The sequence below is a fragment of the Fukomys damarensis genome, unplaced genomic scaffold (assembly GCF_012274545.1).
Source record: "Fukomys damarensis isolate Sample0158 unplaced genomic scaffold, DMR_v1.0_HiC HiC_scaffold_17, whole genome shotgun sequence".
Taxonomy (NCBI): domain Eukaryota; kingdom Metazoa; phylum Chordata; class Mammalia; order Rodentia; family Bathyergidae; genus Fukomys; species Fukomys damarensis.
This window is the reverse complement of record NW_022900929.1, coordinates 8,731,430-8,748,172: the sequence shown is the minus strand read 5'-3', so window position 1 is coordinate 8,748,172 and position 16,743 is coordinate 8,731,430. Positions and strand designations below refer to the sequence as shown.

General features: G+C 38.1%; 1 protein-coding gene across 1 annotated transcript in view; it reads left to right on the top strand.

The window, feature by feature from the left end:
- The window catches only part of Aoah (acyloxyacyl hydrolase), a 201,426-nt gene that overhangs the window by 25,175 nt on the left and 159,508 nt on the right, over positions 1 to 16,743 (top strand). Inside the window, exons 3-4 of the mRNA XM_033764834.1 lie at positions 4,775 to 4,870; positions 16,026 to 16,092. Of these exons, the coding sequence (XP_033620725.1) occupies positions 4,775 to 4,870; positions 16,026 to 16,092 (163 nt within the window). The remainder of the gene's footprint in view (positions 1 to 4,774; positions 4,871 to 16,025; positions 16,093 to 16,743) is intronic.

Below are 16,743 nucleotides of genomic sequence, written 5' to 3'. Positions count from 1 at the left end.
TGTGTGTGTGTGTGTGTGTGTATATACATACATATATATATATATAAAGACTAATAATAGTATGTTATGCATGGATAGCAGCAACAGCTTTTCCAGGTTCTGCAGTCATCTGAACAAAATTATAGACATTCAGCACATTCCGTTAAAAAAAAAACAAAACAAAGAAAAGAATAATATCCAGACAACAGCAATGTTATGTTGCTGCTGTGGTACCTGGCACCATTTTTTCTATTAGCATCTTAATCATCATCTGGAAAGAGAACATTCTAGAGTAATATCTTTAAATGTAGCTCTGATAAAGCACGGTCCCTACTATGTATCATAAAGCAGGTACTAGATATTTTACATTCATGGAGGTATGATACAGTACTGTCTGACATCAATAATACTAGATTTAGTTTTGGTTTGAAGTTTACTTTGTCTGCAAATAAGATTGCTACCCCTGTTTTTTTCTGGGCTCCTGTCAAATGGAGAATTGTTTTCTATCTTTTCACTTTCAGTCTATGGGCTTCTTTTTGCACTAGGTGTGTTTCTTGTATACAACATATTATTGGATTTTGCTTCTTATTCCATTTTGCCAGTCTATTTCTCTTGATTGGTGAGTTGAGGCCATTGATATTGCTGGTTATAACTGATATGTACTGACTTATTATTGACATGTTATTGGCCTTTTGTTGACTCTTTTTACTTTTTCACCTTCTCCTTTCAATTTCTTGCCTTGCCTATTTGATTTGCTCTGTTGGGCCTCTTGGTGTTGTTGCCTTCATTGTCTTTTTTCTAGGATCTTGTTTAGAATTGCTTGTAGTGCTGGTTTGGTATTCATGTAGTTTCTCAAATGTTCTTTGTCTTGGAAGTGTCTTATTTCCCCCTCCATTTTGAAAGAGAGTTTTGCTGGATACATTAGTCTAGGTTGGAGGTTGTTCTCTTTTAGTACTTGAAATATCTCACTCCAGACTCTCCTTGCCCCAGGGGTTTGTGTTGAAAAGTCTGCTGTGATTCTGATGGGCTTTCCTTTGTATGTGATTTGTTTCTTTTCTCTTACTGCTTGTAGTATTTTGTTCTTCTGTTGGGTTTCTGGGATCTTGATTATTATTTGTCTAGGTGTAGATTTTTTTTATTGTAGCTAGTTGGGGTCCTATATGCCTCAGTTATCTGAATGTCCAATTCTTCCCCTCTGTTTGGGAAGTTTTCTGTCATTAATTCTGTGAACAGCTTTTTTAAGTCATTTGTATTTTCTCCTTCTACTTCATGGATTCCTATCAGTCTTATGTTATTCTTCTTTGCATCATCTAGTAGGAGTTGTTGGATCGATTTCTCATGATCTCTTACTGTTTTTAAGAGACTTCTCTTTTCCTGGTCACTGATTGCAATCTTATCTTCTATATCTGAGAGCCTATCTTCGCATTCTTTTATTTTGTTGCGTACACTTTCAATAGAGTGTTTAATCTCCTGGATATCTGTTTGAATCTGTTTTATGGATTCCATTTCTTTCCTATGTTGGGCATTTATTTTTTCCATTTCTTTCTTATGCTGGGCCTTCATGGCTTCTATCATGGTCCTGAGCTCATCTATTTTTTTTGTCAGCTTCGGCTCTAGAGTCTTGAACCACAACTTCCATTTTGCTCACTATCTCTATGGTTATCTGGGAAATTATTTCTGTTTTAAATTTTTCTAGAGCCTGATTGATCTGTTTTGTTACTTCCTGTGCTTTGAGTTCAGGGTGTCCTGGTGGTTCACTATGGGCCTTTTCATCCTCATTTGCCCTACTGTTTGCCATTGGTGAACTGGAAGTCTGTCCTTGTGTCTTGCTTAAGTGTTTTCTCATTTTAATTTTTGTTGTTGGACTGTCCTTGGTTTAATCTCTGGATTATCACCCAAATCTTCCTGATATAATTGCACCCTAGCTTCTGTGTCTCTAACGACCCACAGACATTCTCATCCTCATAAGATCAGAGAAAACAGCTCATCAAATCAACCACAATCCTTTGTCCCAACCAGCAACACAATATGATCAAGTACAACTTGTAAACTGACCACCTGTGGTAGTCACTAGTCTATCACCCTTAAATCATTTGAATTAAATTGAAATCAAGAAGCAGTCCAGAACATGTCTGCAGTGAACAAACTTTTCAATATAGTATATTTACCATTTAATGGCTCAGACAGAGCGAGGATGCAAGACCTCTGATCTCAGTTAGCTGATGGCTGAACCCCATGACGCTGACTGACCTCGGGCTGCAAGGCCCAGATTGAGTTCCCCATCCTTCTGAATGGTTGAACTCCACAACGTTCTATTACAGGTTTCCCACGTCCTTTCTTTAAAGATGTTCAAAGTTGGAAATTCAGAAAAATACCCTTGATGACCACCTCTGTCTTTGCAGAGTGGGTCCAAAGACTTGCACAGTCAGGAGTTCTGAGAGTGTGGGGGGTGGGGCTTATGGGGGTTCAGGGGCTCCCGCGGGGCTACCCTTCCGGCGCTTGAGCGATGGCTTCTGGGTCAGGAGCAGGCGTGGTTCTCCTTCCTGCGGTGGATCAGGGCCAGCCTACCTTCCTGGCGCTTGAGCGATGGCGGCTGGGTCGGGAGCAGGCATGGTTCTCTTTCACCTTTTAATTTCCAATTGCATTGATGTGGATCTTCTCTTTCCTTCTTTTGGTAAGTTTGGCTAAGCGATTATCTATTTTGTTTATTCTTTCAAAGAACTGCCTCTTTGATTCATTTATTTTTGTATTTTTTTAATTTTAATTTTGTTAATTGACTCTCTGATCTAGATTTCCTTCCCTGTGCTAGGTTTGGATTTGGAGTGTTTATTTTTCTAGTACCTTGAGATGCTTCACTATGTTACTTACTTGGGATTGCTCTGTTCTGCTTTTGCAAACATTCACAGTCAATAAACTTCCCACTTAGGATTTTTTTCATTGTGTCCTCTAGGTTCTGATGTATTGTACTGGCATTACCATTTGGTTTTAGGAATTGTTTAATTTCCTCCTTGGTTTCTTCTGTGACCCAATGAGTATGTTCAGGAGTGTATTATTTAATGTCAAGGTATTTGTAAAAATTCTGTGGTTTCTTTTTTTCTTTTCTTTTCTTCTTTTTTTGCAGTTGATTTCTAGTTTCACTGTGTTGTGATTTCATAGTATATGTGGAATGATTTTTATTATTTTGCATTTATTTAAACAGACTTCATGGACTAGTATGTCTATCTTGGAGGAAGTTCTGCATGCTTCTCAGAAGAATGTACATTTTGTTGTAGTAGGATACAACAGCATAGATATCTATTAAATCTGTTCAAATGTGTGGTTCAGCTATGATATTCCTTCATTAATTTTTTGCTTACTTGATCTATTTGTAAAAATGGAACCTTCTGTGATTGTGTTGGTGTTTATTTAATCTTTTATTTCCAGCAGTGTTTGTTTTATGTAATTAGGTGTGCTGATATTCAGTGCATATATATTTATAATGGCTATCTCTTCCTCTTGTTACATTAACAAATTTGTAGTGAGCTTCTTTGCCTCATCTCATAATATTTAGCTTGAAGTTTGTAGACATGCCCAATTGCATGTTTACATCTGCTATCAGCCACCTTCCCTTCAGGGTCATGATGTGAATTTTATTTTAATGATATTGTGTACATGAATGAGGCCCCCAACTTCATGAGCAGATGGACAGTAATGAGTCTTAAGCTGGGTCCAGGCATCTGAGGCTTCCTATGATCATAAAGCTTCTACTGAATTTCTTCATGGAGCTTCTTCCTTTGCCTTTTTAAAAATCTGCTGACAAGTGCCCACTTCTCTTATCTCTTATCTCACACACTTTGACCAAATGCGGCACTTATGTATAGAAAAAAAGTATTCCTTACCTTTGAGAAAAAGGACATGTGGGATTCCCCATCAATTTCATAAGTCAAGACATAAATAGAAACTTCTAGAAATTTGAGCCTAGCAGTCTGGGCATGCAAACTTATCATATACTGAATAAGGTGAAGGGATATATTCCTAATTTAATCTAAATTTCCTTTCAGACACTTACTGTATTGGTACTTGTATCAACAATGTGCTTTGCAGCTTGAGGTAAAATAATATTTACAATACAATATGATTTCACAGGCACACTCATCTGCATTATTATTGCATTTAATCATCACAGCAGTGTTATGGGAAACATTTCATTACCTGCTTTATAGGAAGGAAACCAAGGCTCAGGAAGACTGGATGGTCAGTCCAAGGTCACAAGGTCAGACTCAGTGGTGGATCTTCCAGACAATTTCCACCACTGTTTCAAAATTAAAACTCTAACCCTGAGTCATAGGCTGAAATTAGGTATAATAGCAATGATCCTATTCATAATGAAGCCATGTTCCACCAAAAGAAGGGAAGGAAAATGGAGAAAAGAGAAGCTGATATCTAGCTTCTACTCTGACTAGGCTATTTTATTTGCACTCTCACTTAAACATCATCTCTTTCCCCACATGACTAAAAAGGAATAGATATTAAGGAAAATTAAATTACTCCCCCAGAATCACAAAAATCACGTGATGAACTGGTTTGATCACCCCACTTTCTGACCCCCAGAACCACAATCTTCTCATGGCCCTTCACATTTCATGATAACTCATAGTGCATTGCTGCACACAGAAGATTCTTAACAGCAAAAAGCAAAGAAAAGCTCTGTTTTGGTGAAGCTTATATTGTCAAAGACATATGCACCCTTTCCTTCCAAGACCCCTACCCCTGCTTCCTGTGGGACATTGCTCACGTATCCTTCTGTTCCCTGCAGGGTGTGTGATGGTGATGTCTGTGATCACACAGCTAACTCAAGTTCACAACTCTACAGTGGAGGCCTCTATGGAGAGACTGTGCAGCTACTTGCCTGGTAAGTATAGAGGGGATCTCACTACTGCATCTGCTTGTCTTCTCACTCATGAGTCAGCATGAGTGCATGAGTGGGACAGATTGGATTTTTTTGTTTCTGTGGGTTGATATTTTAATGGGACTCACAGAAATAAAAATAAAAATAGTAGCACTCCAGGGAGTTTCTCCCAGACATTTATTTTTCATCATGGCAGAATGAAATTGCTGTGGACAATAGGGAATAAAATGTTGAAAGGCCACTTGTCATTTTATGGGTCACATTAATAATGATTTACCTAGCCGGTGGTCAGATGCCTTAAGTACTAACAAGTCAGAATAATGAGTAATATCAATAATTTTATGTTTACTTGTATACATATTCCTACGAACACAGAAAAGACAACTATTCTTAGAAAGCCAAATTGGAAAATAATCTGGAACATTCCATTGGTGTTAACTGGATCTCCACAAAGTCTTCAAAAGAATGAAAGGATCAGTGGCTCAAAAAAGTTGTACATTTATTTTCAGGCTTAAAGAAAAGGAAAAATATATTTCCCTAATAAAATACTGTTGCATGAACAGTATTTTATGAATAAACATTTTAAGAATCAAATTTTCTTTCACTTAGTGATAGCTTATCAAAGATCTTACATTATGTTTTCTGTTAAATAAGCTGGCTGGACTAATGGTTATAAAATCTTTGATTTATATAACACACTGTGCCAATAGCACCAAAGATTCTTCAGAGAATTTATTATACGCAATATGCATTCACATGATGAAATGTTCAGAATTCAAAACTAAAGACTAGGAAAGGATAATATACAAGTGTTTGTGCTTACAACATTGCAAACTGATAGTTGTAAAGATTCCTGGAAACATAGCCCAAGTCAAGAAATAACAGATAGATGCCCTCCCCAGAAGTCTCATTTGCATAGCCCCTGCCACCACAGACCTCTCTGACCCCCACACCAATAGAATAATGTCCTGAATTTTATGGTAACTTTTTCCATGCACTTTATATTTTTATCACCCTAGTGAGCATCCCTAGATACCAGTCTTGCCCACTATTTGCAGTTTTGATGTGCTTTCTAAATCTATTTAATCTACAACTTTTCTTATGTCTTCTTTTCCTTATAGTAGAAAATTACCTTCAGAGTTTCTCACAGTCTAGACTGTACTGATTATATCCCTGTGGTATAAATAAATGTTCTCTTTGCCCTATATTTCCTGAACATTGACAGCTGGATTCAGAGCCTTGATCGGACTTGCTTGATTACTTTGGCAAGATTATAATCTCTCTCTCCTCCCCCCACCTGCATGTGCCTATGTGTGTGTGATGTTTTACCTGCTGTTGGTGCTCAATATAACATTTATTAATTTATTAGAAGGTACAGAATTAGAATATTCCAATTATCTAATTTTCATTATTAATTGAAATATGTTAGACAAAGTAATCAACTAGTTTTCTAAAACATGCTAGTGAACTCATAAATTTAAGCATACCTGGAGGGCTGCAGTCAGTTGCAATTATTATCCTGTTGATGCTCAAATGACCCCATCTTTGGCCAGTGGAGACTCCTCAGTTTGACTCCTGAGTGGCTGTGACCTTGGACAGGTCCCCCAGGAACTGGAGTAGCAAGGTGGCCGAGCCTTGTCTTATATTTTTCTAGTGTCAGGCTTGACATCAGTTATTTCTCAACAAAGCCCTGCTTCCTTTTAGTGAGAAATACTATTTCAAGGTCACCATCTGTGTGCTTAAGGAGGCTCATTGCTACTGACTAGTCATTCATTCTAGGTCTTTTCTATGAACAGCAAAGTATATGTATATACATTTACATATAGAATTTCTAGGATAAAATACCTGCATTAGTCAGCTTTCCTGTTGCTGGGACATAGTACCCAGCACCCACAAGTTACAGGAAGAGAGATTTAATTTTACTCATGGTGTAAGGGATTTAGACCACAGCTGGCTGGCTACAAGGAAGAAACAGAAAGGTGGAAGGGTCTAATGGAAGAAAGCTCTTCATCTCATAGCAGCCGGAAAGCAGAGAGAGAAATGAGGAATTGAGGAGAGAAATGAATTCTCCAAAGGCATGCCCCTTTGACCCTCCAACAAAGACCCACCTCCTAACAGCACATTTAACCATGAACTCATCAATGGGCCAACTCACTGATGAGTATATTGCCTCCATGATCCACTCATCTTCCAAAATCCAACCTCTGAACATATGAGACTTTGGGGGAACATTCTAATTCCAAACTACAACAATATCCAATGAATTCATACTAACACTTCAAATTCAAACACAAAACTGCAGAATTTTTACAAGTCTCTTCATTATCACGTCTGTGTGTCTCCTTTCCAAAGTCCTAATTGCCAAGGATAGAGTGAATGATCAAATTAAAATAGCCAGTGCTTATTCATTTGCCTATGTTTCACTATACAAATATCAGTCTCAGACTATCGGTCCTAATACTACCCTCATTAACATACTTCATAACTGCTGAGAGCAGCTAAAATGACTTTTTGCATATGCTTTCTCCCATTTCTCCACCATTTTTAATTTTTGAGCCCTGTTATCTGAGCAAATAACAATTACACAGAATGTCCATTCCCTTCCCTCCTTATTTAGTCTTTGTTCCTCCAGCAAGTAGATGATTGACGTTTATCCCTGCCCTGGAGTGGATGTCCCTATGGCTGAATCATTGCCTGACATTTATGCCTTAGAAAGCGCTCATGGGAACATTCAGGATAGTCCCTGAATCCTGAAAGTTGATTACAGCCATCTGTGCCCTTATACTTGAAAGTCAGCATTTTTCTAGATACAAAAACTCTTGGCATACAATTTATTTTCCCAAGCAACTTAAATATATTATTTAAAGCCTAATATTCTTATCCTTATAAGTCACTTACTGCTTTTGCCTAGAAGTTCCGTGGATATTCTTCTTCTTTTGTCTCCCATAAAGGTTAGTCACCTACCTAGAAAATGTCTTGGTGCTGTTTAGTTTGTTGATATTTTCAAGTATGTGGTGTGCTCTCTAAATATATGGTTAAATATATATATATAAATATGGTGAGATATTTATATATCCTCATTTCAGGAAAGTTTTATTTTTGGATTTCTGTTATCCATATATTGACTCTCTTCATTGCTTGTCTTTGACAGAGTACTTTGTTTATCTCTTGGATACCTTTTATCTCATCATTTAGTACTTTTTATTTTGTGGTACTGGAGATTGAACCAGGGGCCTTCACACTTACCTACATCTTCAACCATTTTTATTTTGAGATAGGATCTTGTTAAGTTGCCCAAGCTGGACAAGAACTTAGGAACCCAGTGTACCACCATGCCCAGCCTTTCATTTATTTTTTAATCCTCAAATTGTTCCTCCTCTCACCAAATAAACAAAATTAGGAGTTGAAAAAACATGAATTGTTCCTCCTCTCACCTTTTATTTCTCTTACATCATGTATTATTTTTCATTTGTTCTTGTTTTCATTGCAGTTTAAATTTCATTTCTTTGATAATTTTCATTCTTCCCTGAGTTCTTTCATTCCATACCTGAGTTTTTGTAATTCTGATTTCTGCTATTCCTTAATGTCTTATATCATGTTATTAATGCCTCTTAGCTCGTTTTAAAATAATGTTATGTTTTAGTCTTTTTTTTGGCATGACTTCCTGGCATGCTTTGACTATCTGTAGGGATTCTATTCTGTTCCTTATTCTTTTTTTCTTATAATAACTCTGTATGGGAATTGACCTAGATACATTTCTGTTGTTCATTTTTATGTGAAATTAGTTTTCAAAACTCTTAGAGAGAAGTGGTTCAGGGTATCTTTTCTAAATGCACAGAGCTCTTTCTTTTGTTGTTTCTGTGTCATGTGTAAAAATATATGTTAGCTTGCTTTCTGAGATTCTCTGACTCTTCTCACTGTCCACTTTTATCTGGAAGTCCTTTATGCTTTATTTCTGTCCAGCTCAATTTTGATCCAAATCCAGCAGTTTCTTGGGTCAGAAGCTTGGATGGGTCATTTTCTAGAGCTTGCAGATGACTCTGACCCCTTAGTGTTCCTGACCTTCAGCCTCTGTAACCCACCTGCCATTCTTGTGGGCAAAACCCCTACCAACTTCAGCTGCTGTGCTCTAGCTAATACCTGTCAGCTCTGTGGTGATTCACTTTTCTTGGGTTTGCCTGAAGTCTCTTTTTTTGGGTTTGCTTTCCCTTCCTTTCTCTGGTACAGATGTTGATAAGCTGCAGGTATTGTGGTAGTGAGTAGTAGCACACCCATATCTGCACCTAAGAAGATGCTGGGGTTCTTGGAAATACTTCATTCTGCTGTTATTTTGCCTGTGGGTCTTTAGTTATGCTTTGGATCTTAAATGTCCCCCAAAAGCTCATGTGTCGAAGGCGTGGTCCCTAGCTGGTGGTGCTATCAGGGGGTGGTAGAAACTTTGGGTGGGGCCTCATTGGAGGAAGTAGATCTTTGAAGTTGTGGCCAAGAAAAAGTATTTTGGGACCCTGGAATCTTCTCTCTCTGTCTCTGCTTCCCAGCTGCTGTGAGTAAGCAGCTTTGCTGGGCCATGAGCTGCCACCAAAACCAATGGAGCTGGCTAGTTGTGAGGTGAAACCGAGAACTTGCCTCCTTTAAGTTGTTTCTCTTAGGTATTTTGTGACAGTGATACAAAGCTGACTAATGGCTATCCAAGTACTCTGTGTGTGAGGGTGTGTGTGTGTGTGTGTGTGTGTGTGTGTGTGTTCAAAGAGATTCCAGAATTCTGTTTCCATACATCTTCTCTCCATAATTCTCCTTAGGAAAGGCTTTTTTTCCCATTCATTGTCTATGATACATTCTGCTCTGCAACATCCTTTCTTCACCCAGTGTTAGGTTGGTAAGATCTATGCACATGAAGGTACTTACTCTATAGTCTCTACCATATAAATGTCCTGTCTCTAGCTGCTTTATTCCCTATTTCTAGACATTCAATATATTGTAAATATTAGTGCTGTACTCTAACTATGGCTTGAGTGTGTCCCTCAAATGTTCATGTGGAACATGATGCCTGATCTCCAGTACAGCAATGCTGACATTGTGGAACCTTTGAGAGGTACAGTCCAGGTCAAGGTAATGAGGTCATGACAGGCATCTTTCTGCAATGGGGTTATGCTGGTCTTGTGGAGAGCATTAGTTCCTGAGGCAGTTAATTGTTAGAAAGGAAGCCAGCTCACCCGGTATGACAGTGCACACTTTGTAGACTCAGCTACATGGGAGGTTGAGGCAAAAGGAGTTGGATCATCCCAGACAATATGGTTTCAAAAAATATATAAAGCCTGGCTTCTGAATATCTCTTGCTGCCAATTTTATCATTTGACAGCTCTCTCCCTTTTGCACATGTCTCTGCCACCTTGTGATGTGAACAGGAAGGTCCTCACTAGGAGCTGACAGAGGGGAGGCACCCAATCTTAGACTTTCATCATCCAAACCTGAATTCTAAATAAACCTCTTTTCTGTATAAGTACTCAGGCTCAGGTAGTTTGTAACAGCAACATAAAATGAACTAATTCACTTCCTTTATATTTTTACATCTCTGTATCAAAGAAAGAGGGAAATATTATTACAACTTTACAAATGGGGAAAGGCAAAGCACAGGCACAGCTATCATTAAGCATTTTAGTTGGTTGCCATTTCTATGTCATAGACCACTATATAACCATTAGTACTTGAGTCTGATTTTATTTCTTTTTTAAAATGCAGTTGTGTTGTCCAAAGGCAAAAGCCTGAGTACAAACCCTATTCCTTAGTTTATTCCCTCTTCTTTACATAATAGCAAAATGAAAACAACATAGAACAAGATTGCTAGTGTCCAGGGTACCATGCTGGCACATTTAACCCAAAACAGGAAGTGTCAAAATATTAGCTCAGGGAAAAAGAGAGGACAATGTGAGATTCTGATAAAAAATGGAATTGGCATTTCACCAAAGAAAGGAAGGCAGATAGTTGGGTTTCAGTGATGGGCTACCTTTTCATTTGAGCACTTTCAATGGATTAAGAAGGCTGATTGAGTTTATTTTAATTTTATGAATTAATGTTTTACCTCCAGATGGAAATGAGGCACTTCCTTCAAATTAAAGTCATTCCAGTCATAAAGGCAGGGCATGTATTATTGTATCCATTTTAAGGCTATAGAAAACTGCGTGGAATGCTGATAAATATCATGAGATGAAAAAATAGACTATTCCTAGCTGAGCATTTCTCCTAGAAAACATAATGGGCTTGGCCCACAGTGCCAACCTGAACCCATGTGGTTTTCTGTCTGGCCAGCCAAAATAATGGGAAATAGAAGAAAGTGAAATTATACACATCAACACTCAATTATTTTAAAAATTATTTTAAGTATACCTTTTGCCTTTAAAGCTAAACAATAATAAAACACATAACCTTAGCTTGTAAGAAACTATCTTGAGAATAATCACTCAGTAAAACACTACCCTCTCTTATGTCTAGGAAGACGTTTTTGTTTTGTTTTTCTAAATTCTGCAAAGCATTTCCCACCTTCAGTTTCACCCACTGTTCTTGCCTCTGGCTCTCATTAGTAAACACATTGGAAGAATCTTAGAATTGTTCATGGAAAAATGATTAATGGAATCATGCTTAGTAGGGGTCAACAAATCTATGCCCCGCGTGTCTTAGTAAAACTTCAATTTCATGGGTCACCTGTGCAGAAAGTTTATTTTTGTGCAATACGATAGTTTAAAATTCACACAGATGAAAAGGAGGCAGGCACCTCATGCAGCCTAGAATGTGTTATGTGGTTAATTGGTCTCACTGCGTATCAAGTTTCTCATTAATAGTTAATATATAAAAACACCTGCTCTACCCAAGATAGATAAGGCATCAAATGAAATGTCTTAGTACATAGAGATGTGCACTACCAATTACACTGCCTCTTGGAGTGAAAGACTTCAACCTCAGCTTGACTATTTACTGTGCCTGGGATCTTAAGCTTTCGACACGCCAGTTTTCTTGCCCATAAAACAAAAATTAAAATGATCATTTCCTCAAAAGTTTCTTATAAGAAAGGAATTAACAGTAAACATGAAGGTGACTTACAGATGGGAATGTCCTAAATTTTATTTGTACACACATGTGCGCACCTAATGCGTAATGCTGCTCAAGCGAACTTTTTTCCACCCTCCTTTGTCCATTTGAATGGTGGCATTTTCTTTCTCCTATGTTATTTCAAGTCCCAGTTCTTTGGATCTGTAGAAACTAAACACTCCTGTGCCTTCCTGGGCACAGCCATGCCACCACAGCGTAATCTTCACTTTAGACGGTGTCTTTGCCCATTTTGTGTTGCTGTAATAGAAGAGCACAGACTGAGTAATTTAGAATGAATAGAAATGTATCTGCTTACCATTCAAGAGGCTGGGAAGACCCAGAGTATGGCATCAGTCTGTGGCAAAGGCGCTCAGCTACGCCATCCCAAGGCAGAGAACAGGTGGGAAAGGTATGGAATGAAGGAGCAAGAGGGGGCCAAACTTGCCTTTGTAACAACCACTCTTGCAGAAGCTCACTCATCCAATGACATTAGTGCATTCATGAGGGCAATCACTTGTCCTTAAGCCCCACTCCCAAGGCTGTTACACTGAAGATTAAGTTTCCAACACAGGAACTTTGGGAGACACATGCAAACCACAATAGGAATTTTTATTTTTAAATAAACTTTAAGCCTCTAAAGCTAAGCAAGAATTTTTTGAGGCAGGAGCACCAATAGTACTTTAGAATCTAGAGCACTGTTCTGGCTCGATTTACATTTTTCTAGCATTTAAAGAAGTGGATACAGCAATATGCTAATGCCAAGCTTTTCTTCAGTTATATCATGATCGTCAGGTTCCCTCTGGTTTGGGCTGACGGAATATCTAGCCCCTGACAGCGACAACCTATTTCTGCTGTGCATGCACCCATGTTGATCCTATTTCTTTGAAAATAAGACCTAACCAGAAAATAATCAGCCTTGAAAACTATAGATGAAAAATACCAGCCCCAATCAGGCTATCCTTGCCTTTCACCTGCCTTACAGAGTAGCCACTGTGTAAGAGGATAGTAGGAGATCTTAGGATTTAGCTCTCAGTGGGCCAACTTTTGTCACATCCACCATTGCTCCAGGGGCCTCACAAGTGAATAATTACAGAATCTCTCAGAGGAAAGAATGATTCAAATGACCCTACTCTGAAAGCAAGGAGAATCCTGCAGTCCTTCGCTGTGACTTGAGCAAAACAGAATTCTAAGAAACATCACACACTCAAATACCTCTTGTCTCACCAAAAAGAAGATCAGCATTCTCTGCCTCTCAGCCAGTAATGCAAGTTAATCAAAGACAATCTAATGTTGGTTTTTAAATTGTTCTGCTCCAGACTATGCTAGTTCTACACCAGCAATACTCCAAACTCACTTCCAAGCTGCTTTGCTCCTTCACTTATTTTCTAATGTCTCTTACAGAATTCTCTAAACATGTAAGATGCTACAGTGAAGACAGCCAATGTCATTTCCACATTTTTCAGATAAGGAACTTCAGAAGGGAGGCACTTCCCCATGGTCAGAAGGCAGTGAGTTGTGTAGGAATTTGGGTCTATGAGTCCTGTGACCCCAAACATCTTGACACTCTCCACAACAGCACCACTAAAAAGGAGCACCCAGTAGATAAAGAAAATGTAGCCTGTACATACAATGGAATTTGATGTCACAATAAAAAAGAATGAATTCATGTCAGGTGCAGGAAAAATGGGTGGATCTTGAGACCATAATGTCAAATGAAATAAGTCAAACTCAGAAAGTCAAATGTCACGTTATTCATGAAATAGGAAGAAAAGGGCTAAAGGTGTAGGGAAAGTGGGAATGGGCCGGGATTTAGCTCAGTGGTTTGGTGGCCTGACTTGCAAGCGCAAAGACCCGAGTTCAATCCCTGGTACCAAAAAACAAACAAACAAACAAACAAAAAAGTGGGAAGGGTAGGGGAAAGGGAATAAGGGAAAAGAAAAAAATATGAGCAAATGAAAAAATGGAAAAGTCAGACTTTTCGGAGATAGAAAAGAGGAACAGTGATTGAAAACTACCAAAATACGATATGCATATGTATCGAATCCCCCAAAACAAATGTAAGTAGTGTGTATCACAAACATGTGCCAATACAAAAAGGAGTCCCCAGGAAGAGTTTGGGTGATTTTTGACAGTTTTACTAAGACAAAATTCACATGCCACACAATTCAATCATTTGAAGTGTAAAATTCAGTGGCTTTCAGTATATTTACAAAGTTGCATATCCACCACTGCAATGAATTTGAGTCCATTTTTGTTACACCAAAAATAAACTGTACCTCTTACTGTCACTCCCAAAATACCACCTTTCCTGTCCCCTGATGACCACCCGTCTTCTTTCTGTCTCTATGAGTTTGTCTGTGATAGGCATGGCACATAAATTGGATCGTATGATATTTGGTCTCTTGTGATTGGTTTCTTTCACTTAGCATAATAGTTTCCCTCACTTAGAATAATGTTTTAGTGTGTTTCTAATGTTATTTCATGTTGTAGCATGCATCAGAACTTTATTCTTTTTATGGTTAAATAATATTCTTTTGTATGGCCATAGCATTTTGTTTATCAGTCTATTAGTTGATGAGCATTGAAGTGGCTGGCGTAAAAAGTGCTGCTATGAACACTGGAGCATAAATTTTTGTGTGACCAATAACTAAAGAGGCCATACCATTTTTTATTCCTACCAGCTTTATATGAGAGTTCCAAAATTTTTACTTTCTCAATACTTACCACTTCTTTTATTCCAGAATACAATAGTAGTTATGAAGTTATATCTCCTCTTTGTTGGGATTTGAATTTCCTTGCTAGCTAATGATATTCAGCATCTTTTCTTCTTTTATGTGACAATGTATATCTCTCTGAGAAAGGTGCCTATTTACATACTTTGCACAGTTTTCAGTTGATCTATGCCATTTTAGTATTGTGTTAAAAGCTCATCCACAAGCTTCCATTATATTTATAGTTGAATAATTCATTCTTTCTTAATTATGCTTGAATTGCTCATTAAAAGAAACTAGGTGTTAAAGGAGCTCAGGAAATGCCAAGCCAACATATGTCATTTAGTATATTAATTACCAGTAGGTAGAGTGAGAGATTCTAAATTTCCCTTATCTCCCTAAGTACAAATCCTTCAAAGAAACTCAGCTGTTAGTAAGCCCCTGAAAATTAATTTTTATCAAGAAATTAGTGATTGTAGGATAGGATACTTTCACAAACCAAGACAGGTCTTGCTACAAGCATCTTTGATTCTTCTAAGGGTTCATCCATCTTCCCCTACAGCCATTTGCTCTGAGGATATGAAGTGATGAAAACATATGGTGAATATTTAAATTAGAAATTACAGTCAAAGACACATTGCCATTAATAACCCTGAAAATATTCACTTGCTTTGAACACACTTAGCCCATCATTCTGGGCAATGTCATCTCTTACTGTACTAAGTTATTGTTTAATTTGAACAAAGCATGAAGCTTTAGGGGGAAATCTAGATATAAACCATACATGTATGCATCTGTATTCTCTGATGTAGAGTTTTCTCTTCATAGGTGTAATTGTGTTCTGCCCCCATCTGTGCTCTCTGATGTAGATTGCAGTACAGAGGCACCTGTAACATTTGGTCTTCTATCTTTGTGGTAATAACAGCCAAATCTAGCCAAGGTGAAGTCTTCTCCCTGAAATGAATATCAGCAATGAATATTTCCAGTAGATCCACATTCCAGATTATTACTTTAACACAATTTTTGTTTCTTTCAACTTCAAATGAGATCTTATCCCACATTCAGATATTCCCAGTTGTAAAACAAAGAAAATGAAAACTCAAAATGTAACTCTATTTTTATAATAAAGTAGAGGTCTTTAGCATATATAGAAAAGCGGAATTCACATAAACCTAGACTGAAATGATATGTTAATAGACGCATTCACTTTAAAATTACCAAACCCTTAAAATTAAACACTAAAATCAATCATTAACCACCCAACCTTAGTTCTTCATTCATTCATGTTTAAATCCATATTTAACTGATGCTCAAATTAATGACAATAAAAACATATTCTATTTTCCCCACTTTGTGTTTCTTAGGAAAACTCCTGTTGAAAACCACCTGCTATTTATTGGTTCACATATTTGGATCAGACATCATAAAGCTGTGAGTATGCTGGGTGTGGGATTCTTACTCAGCTGCTGAGACGCAGGAGGACCGATGAGGGACACTGCTTTCAGCATGATGTCCTCACTGAGCAAGAGTGGAGGTTGTTGCTCCAGGTCTTGTTAGCAACGGGAGACTGAACACTGACTCCAATTCTTTGTCCTTAGGGGGAAGGACAAACTCGAACTGCAGTGTGATGATCTGGCTCAATTTCTCCCCAAGAGCCTTTCGGGGAAATTTCACACACGGTGCCAAGAGTTAATGCTGATGCCAATGGCTGACATAGGTCATCATAATGGAACCTTGGTCTTGGGCTCCCCACTTGTGCCAACCCTGTCTCCCTGGATGCCAGGCTTTTTCCTCCAGTTTTTTTCTCCCCTGTTGGATGTCCCCACCCTCTCACCATCGTCACTATCGGCTTCCCCACCAATGATCCATCATATTTGTGATTTAGTGATTTAGCTACTTCGGATAATGGAATAAACACCCAGACCTAGTTCCCAAAACAAAGTCTAGGACTTGGCAATCACTTCATCTCACCACCTGGTCCCTCTCTGTCATTCTTTCACTTTTCCCCACCAAGTTACCATCATCCTAGATCTCTTGTTCAGCCTTTTCTTAATATCCTTATCTATAGTTTTATTATATATA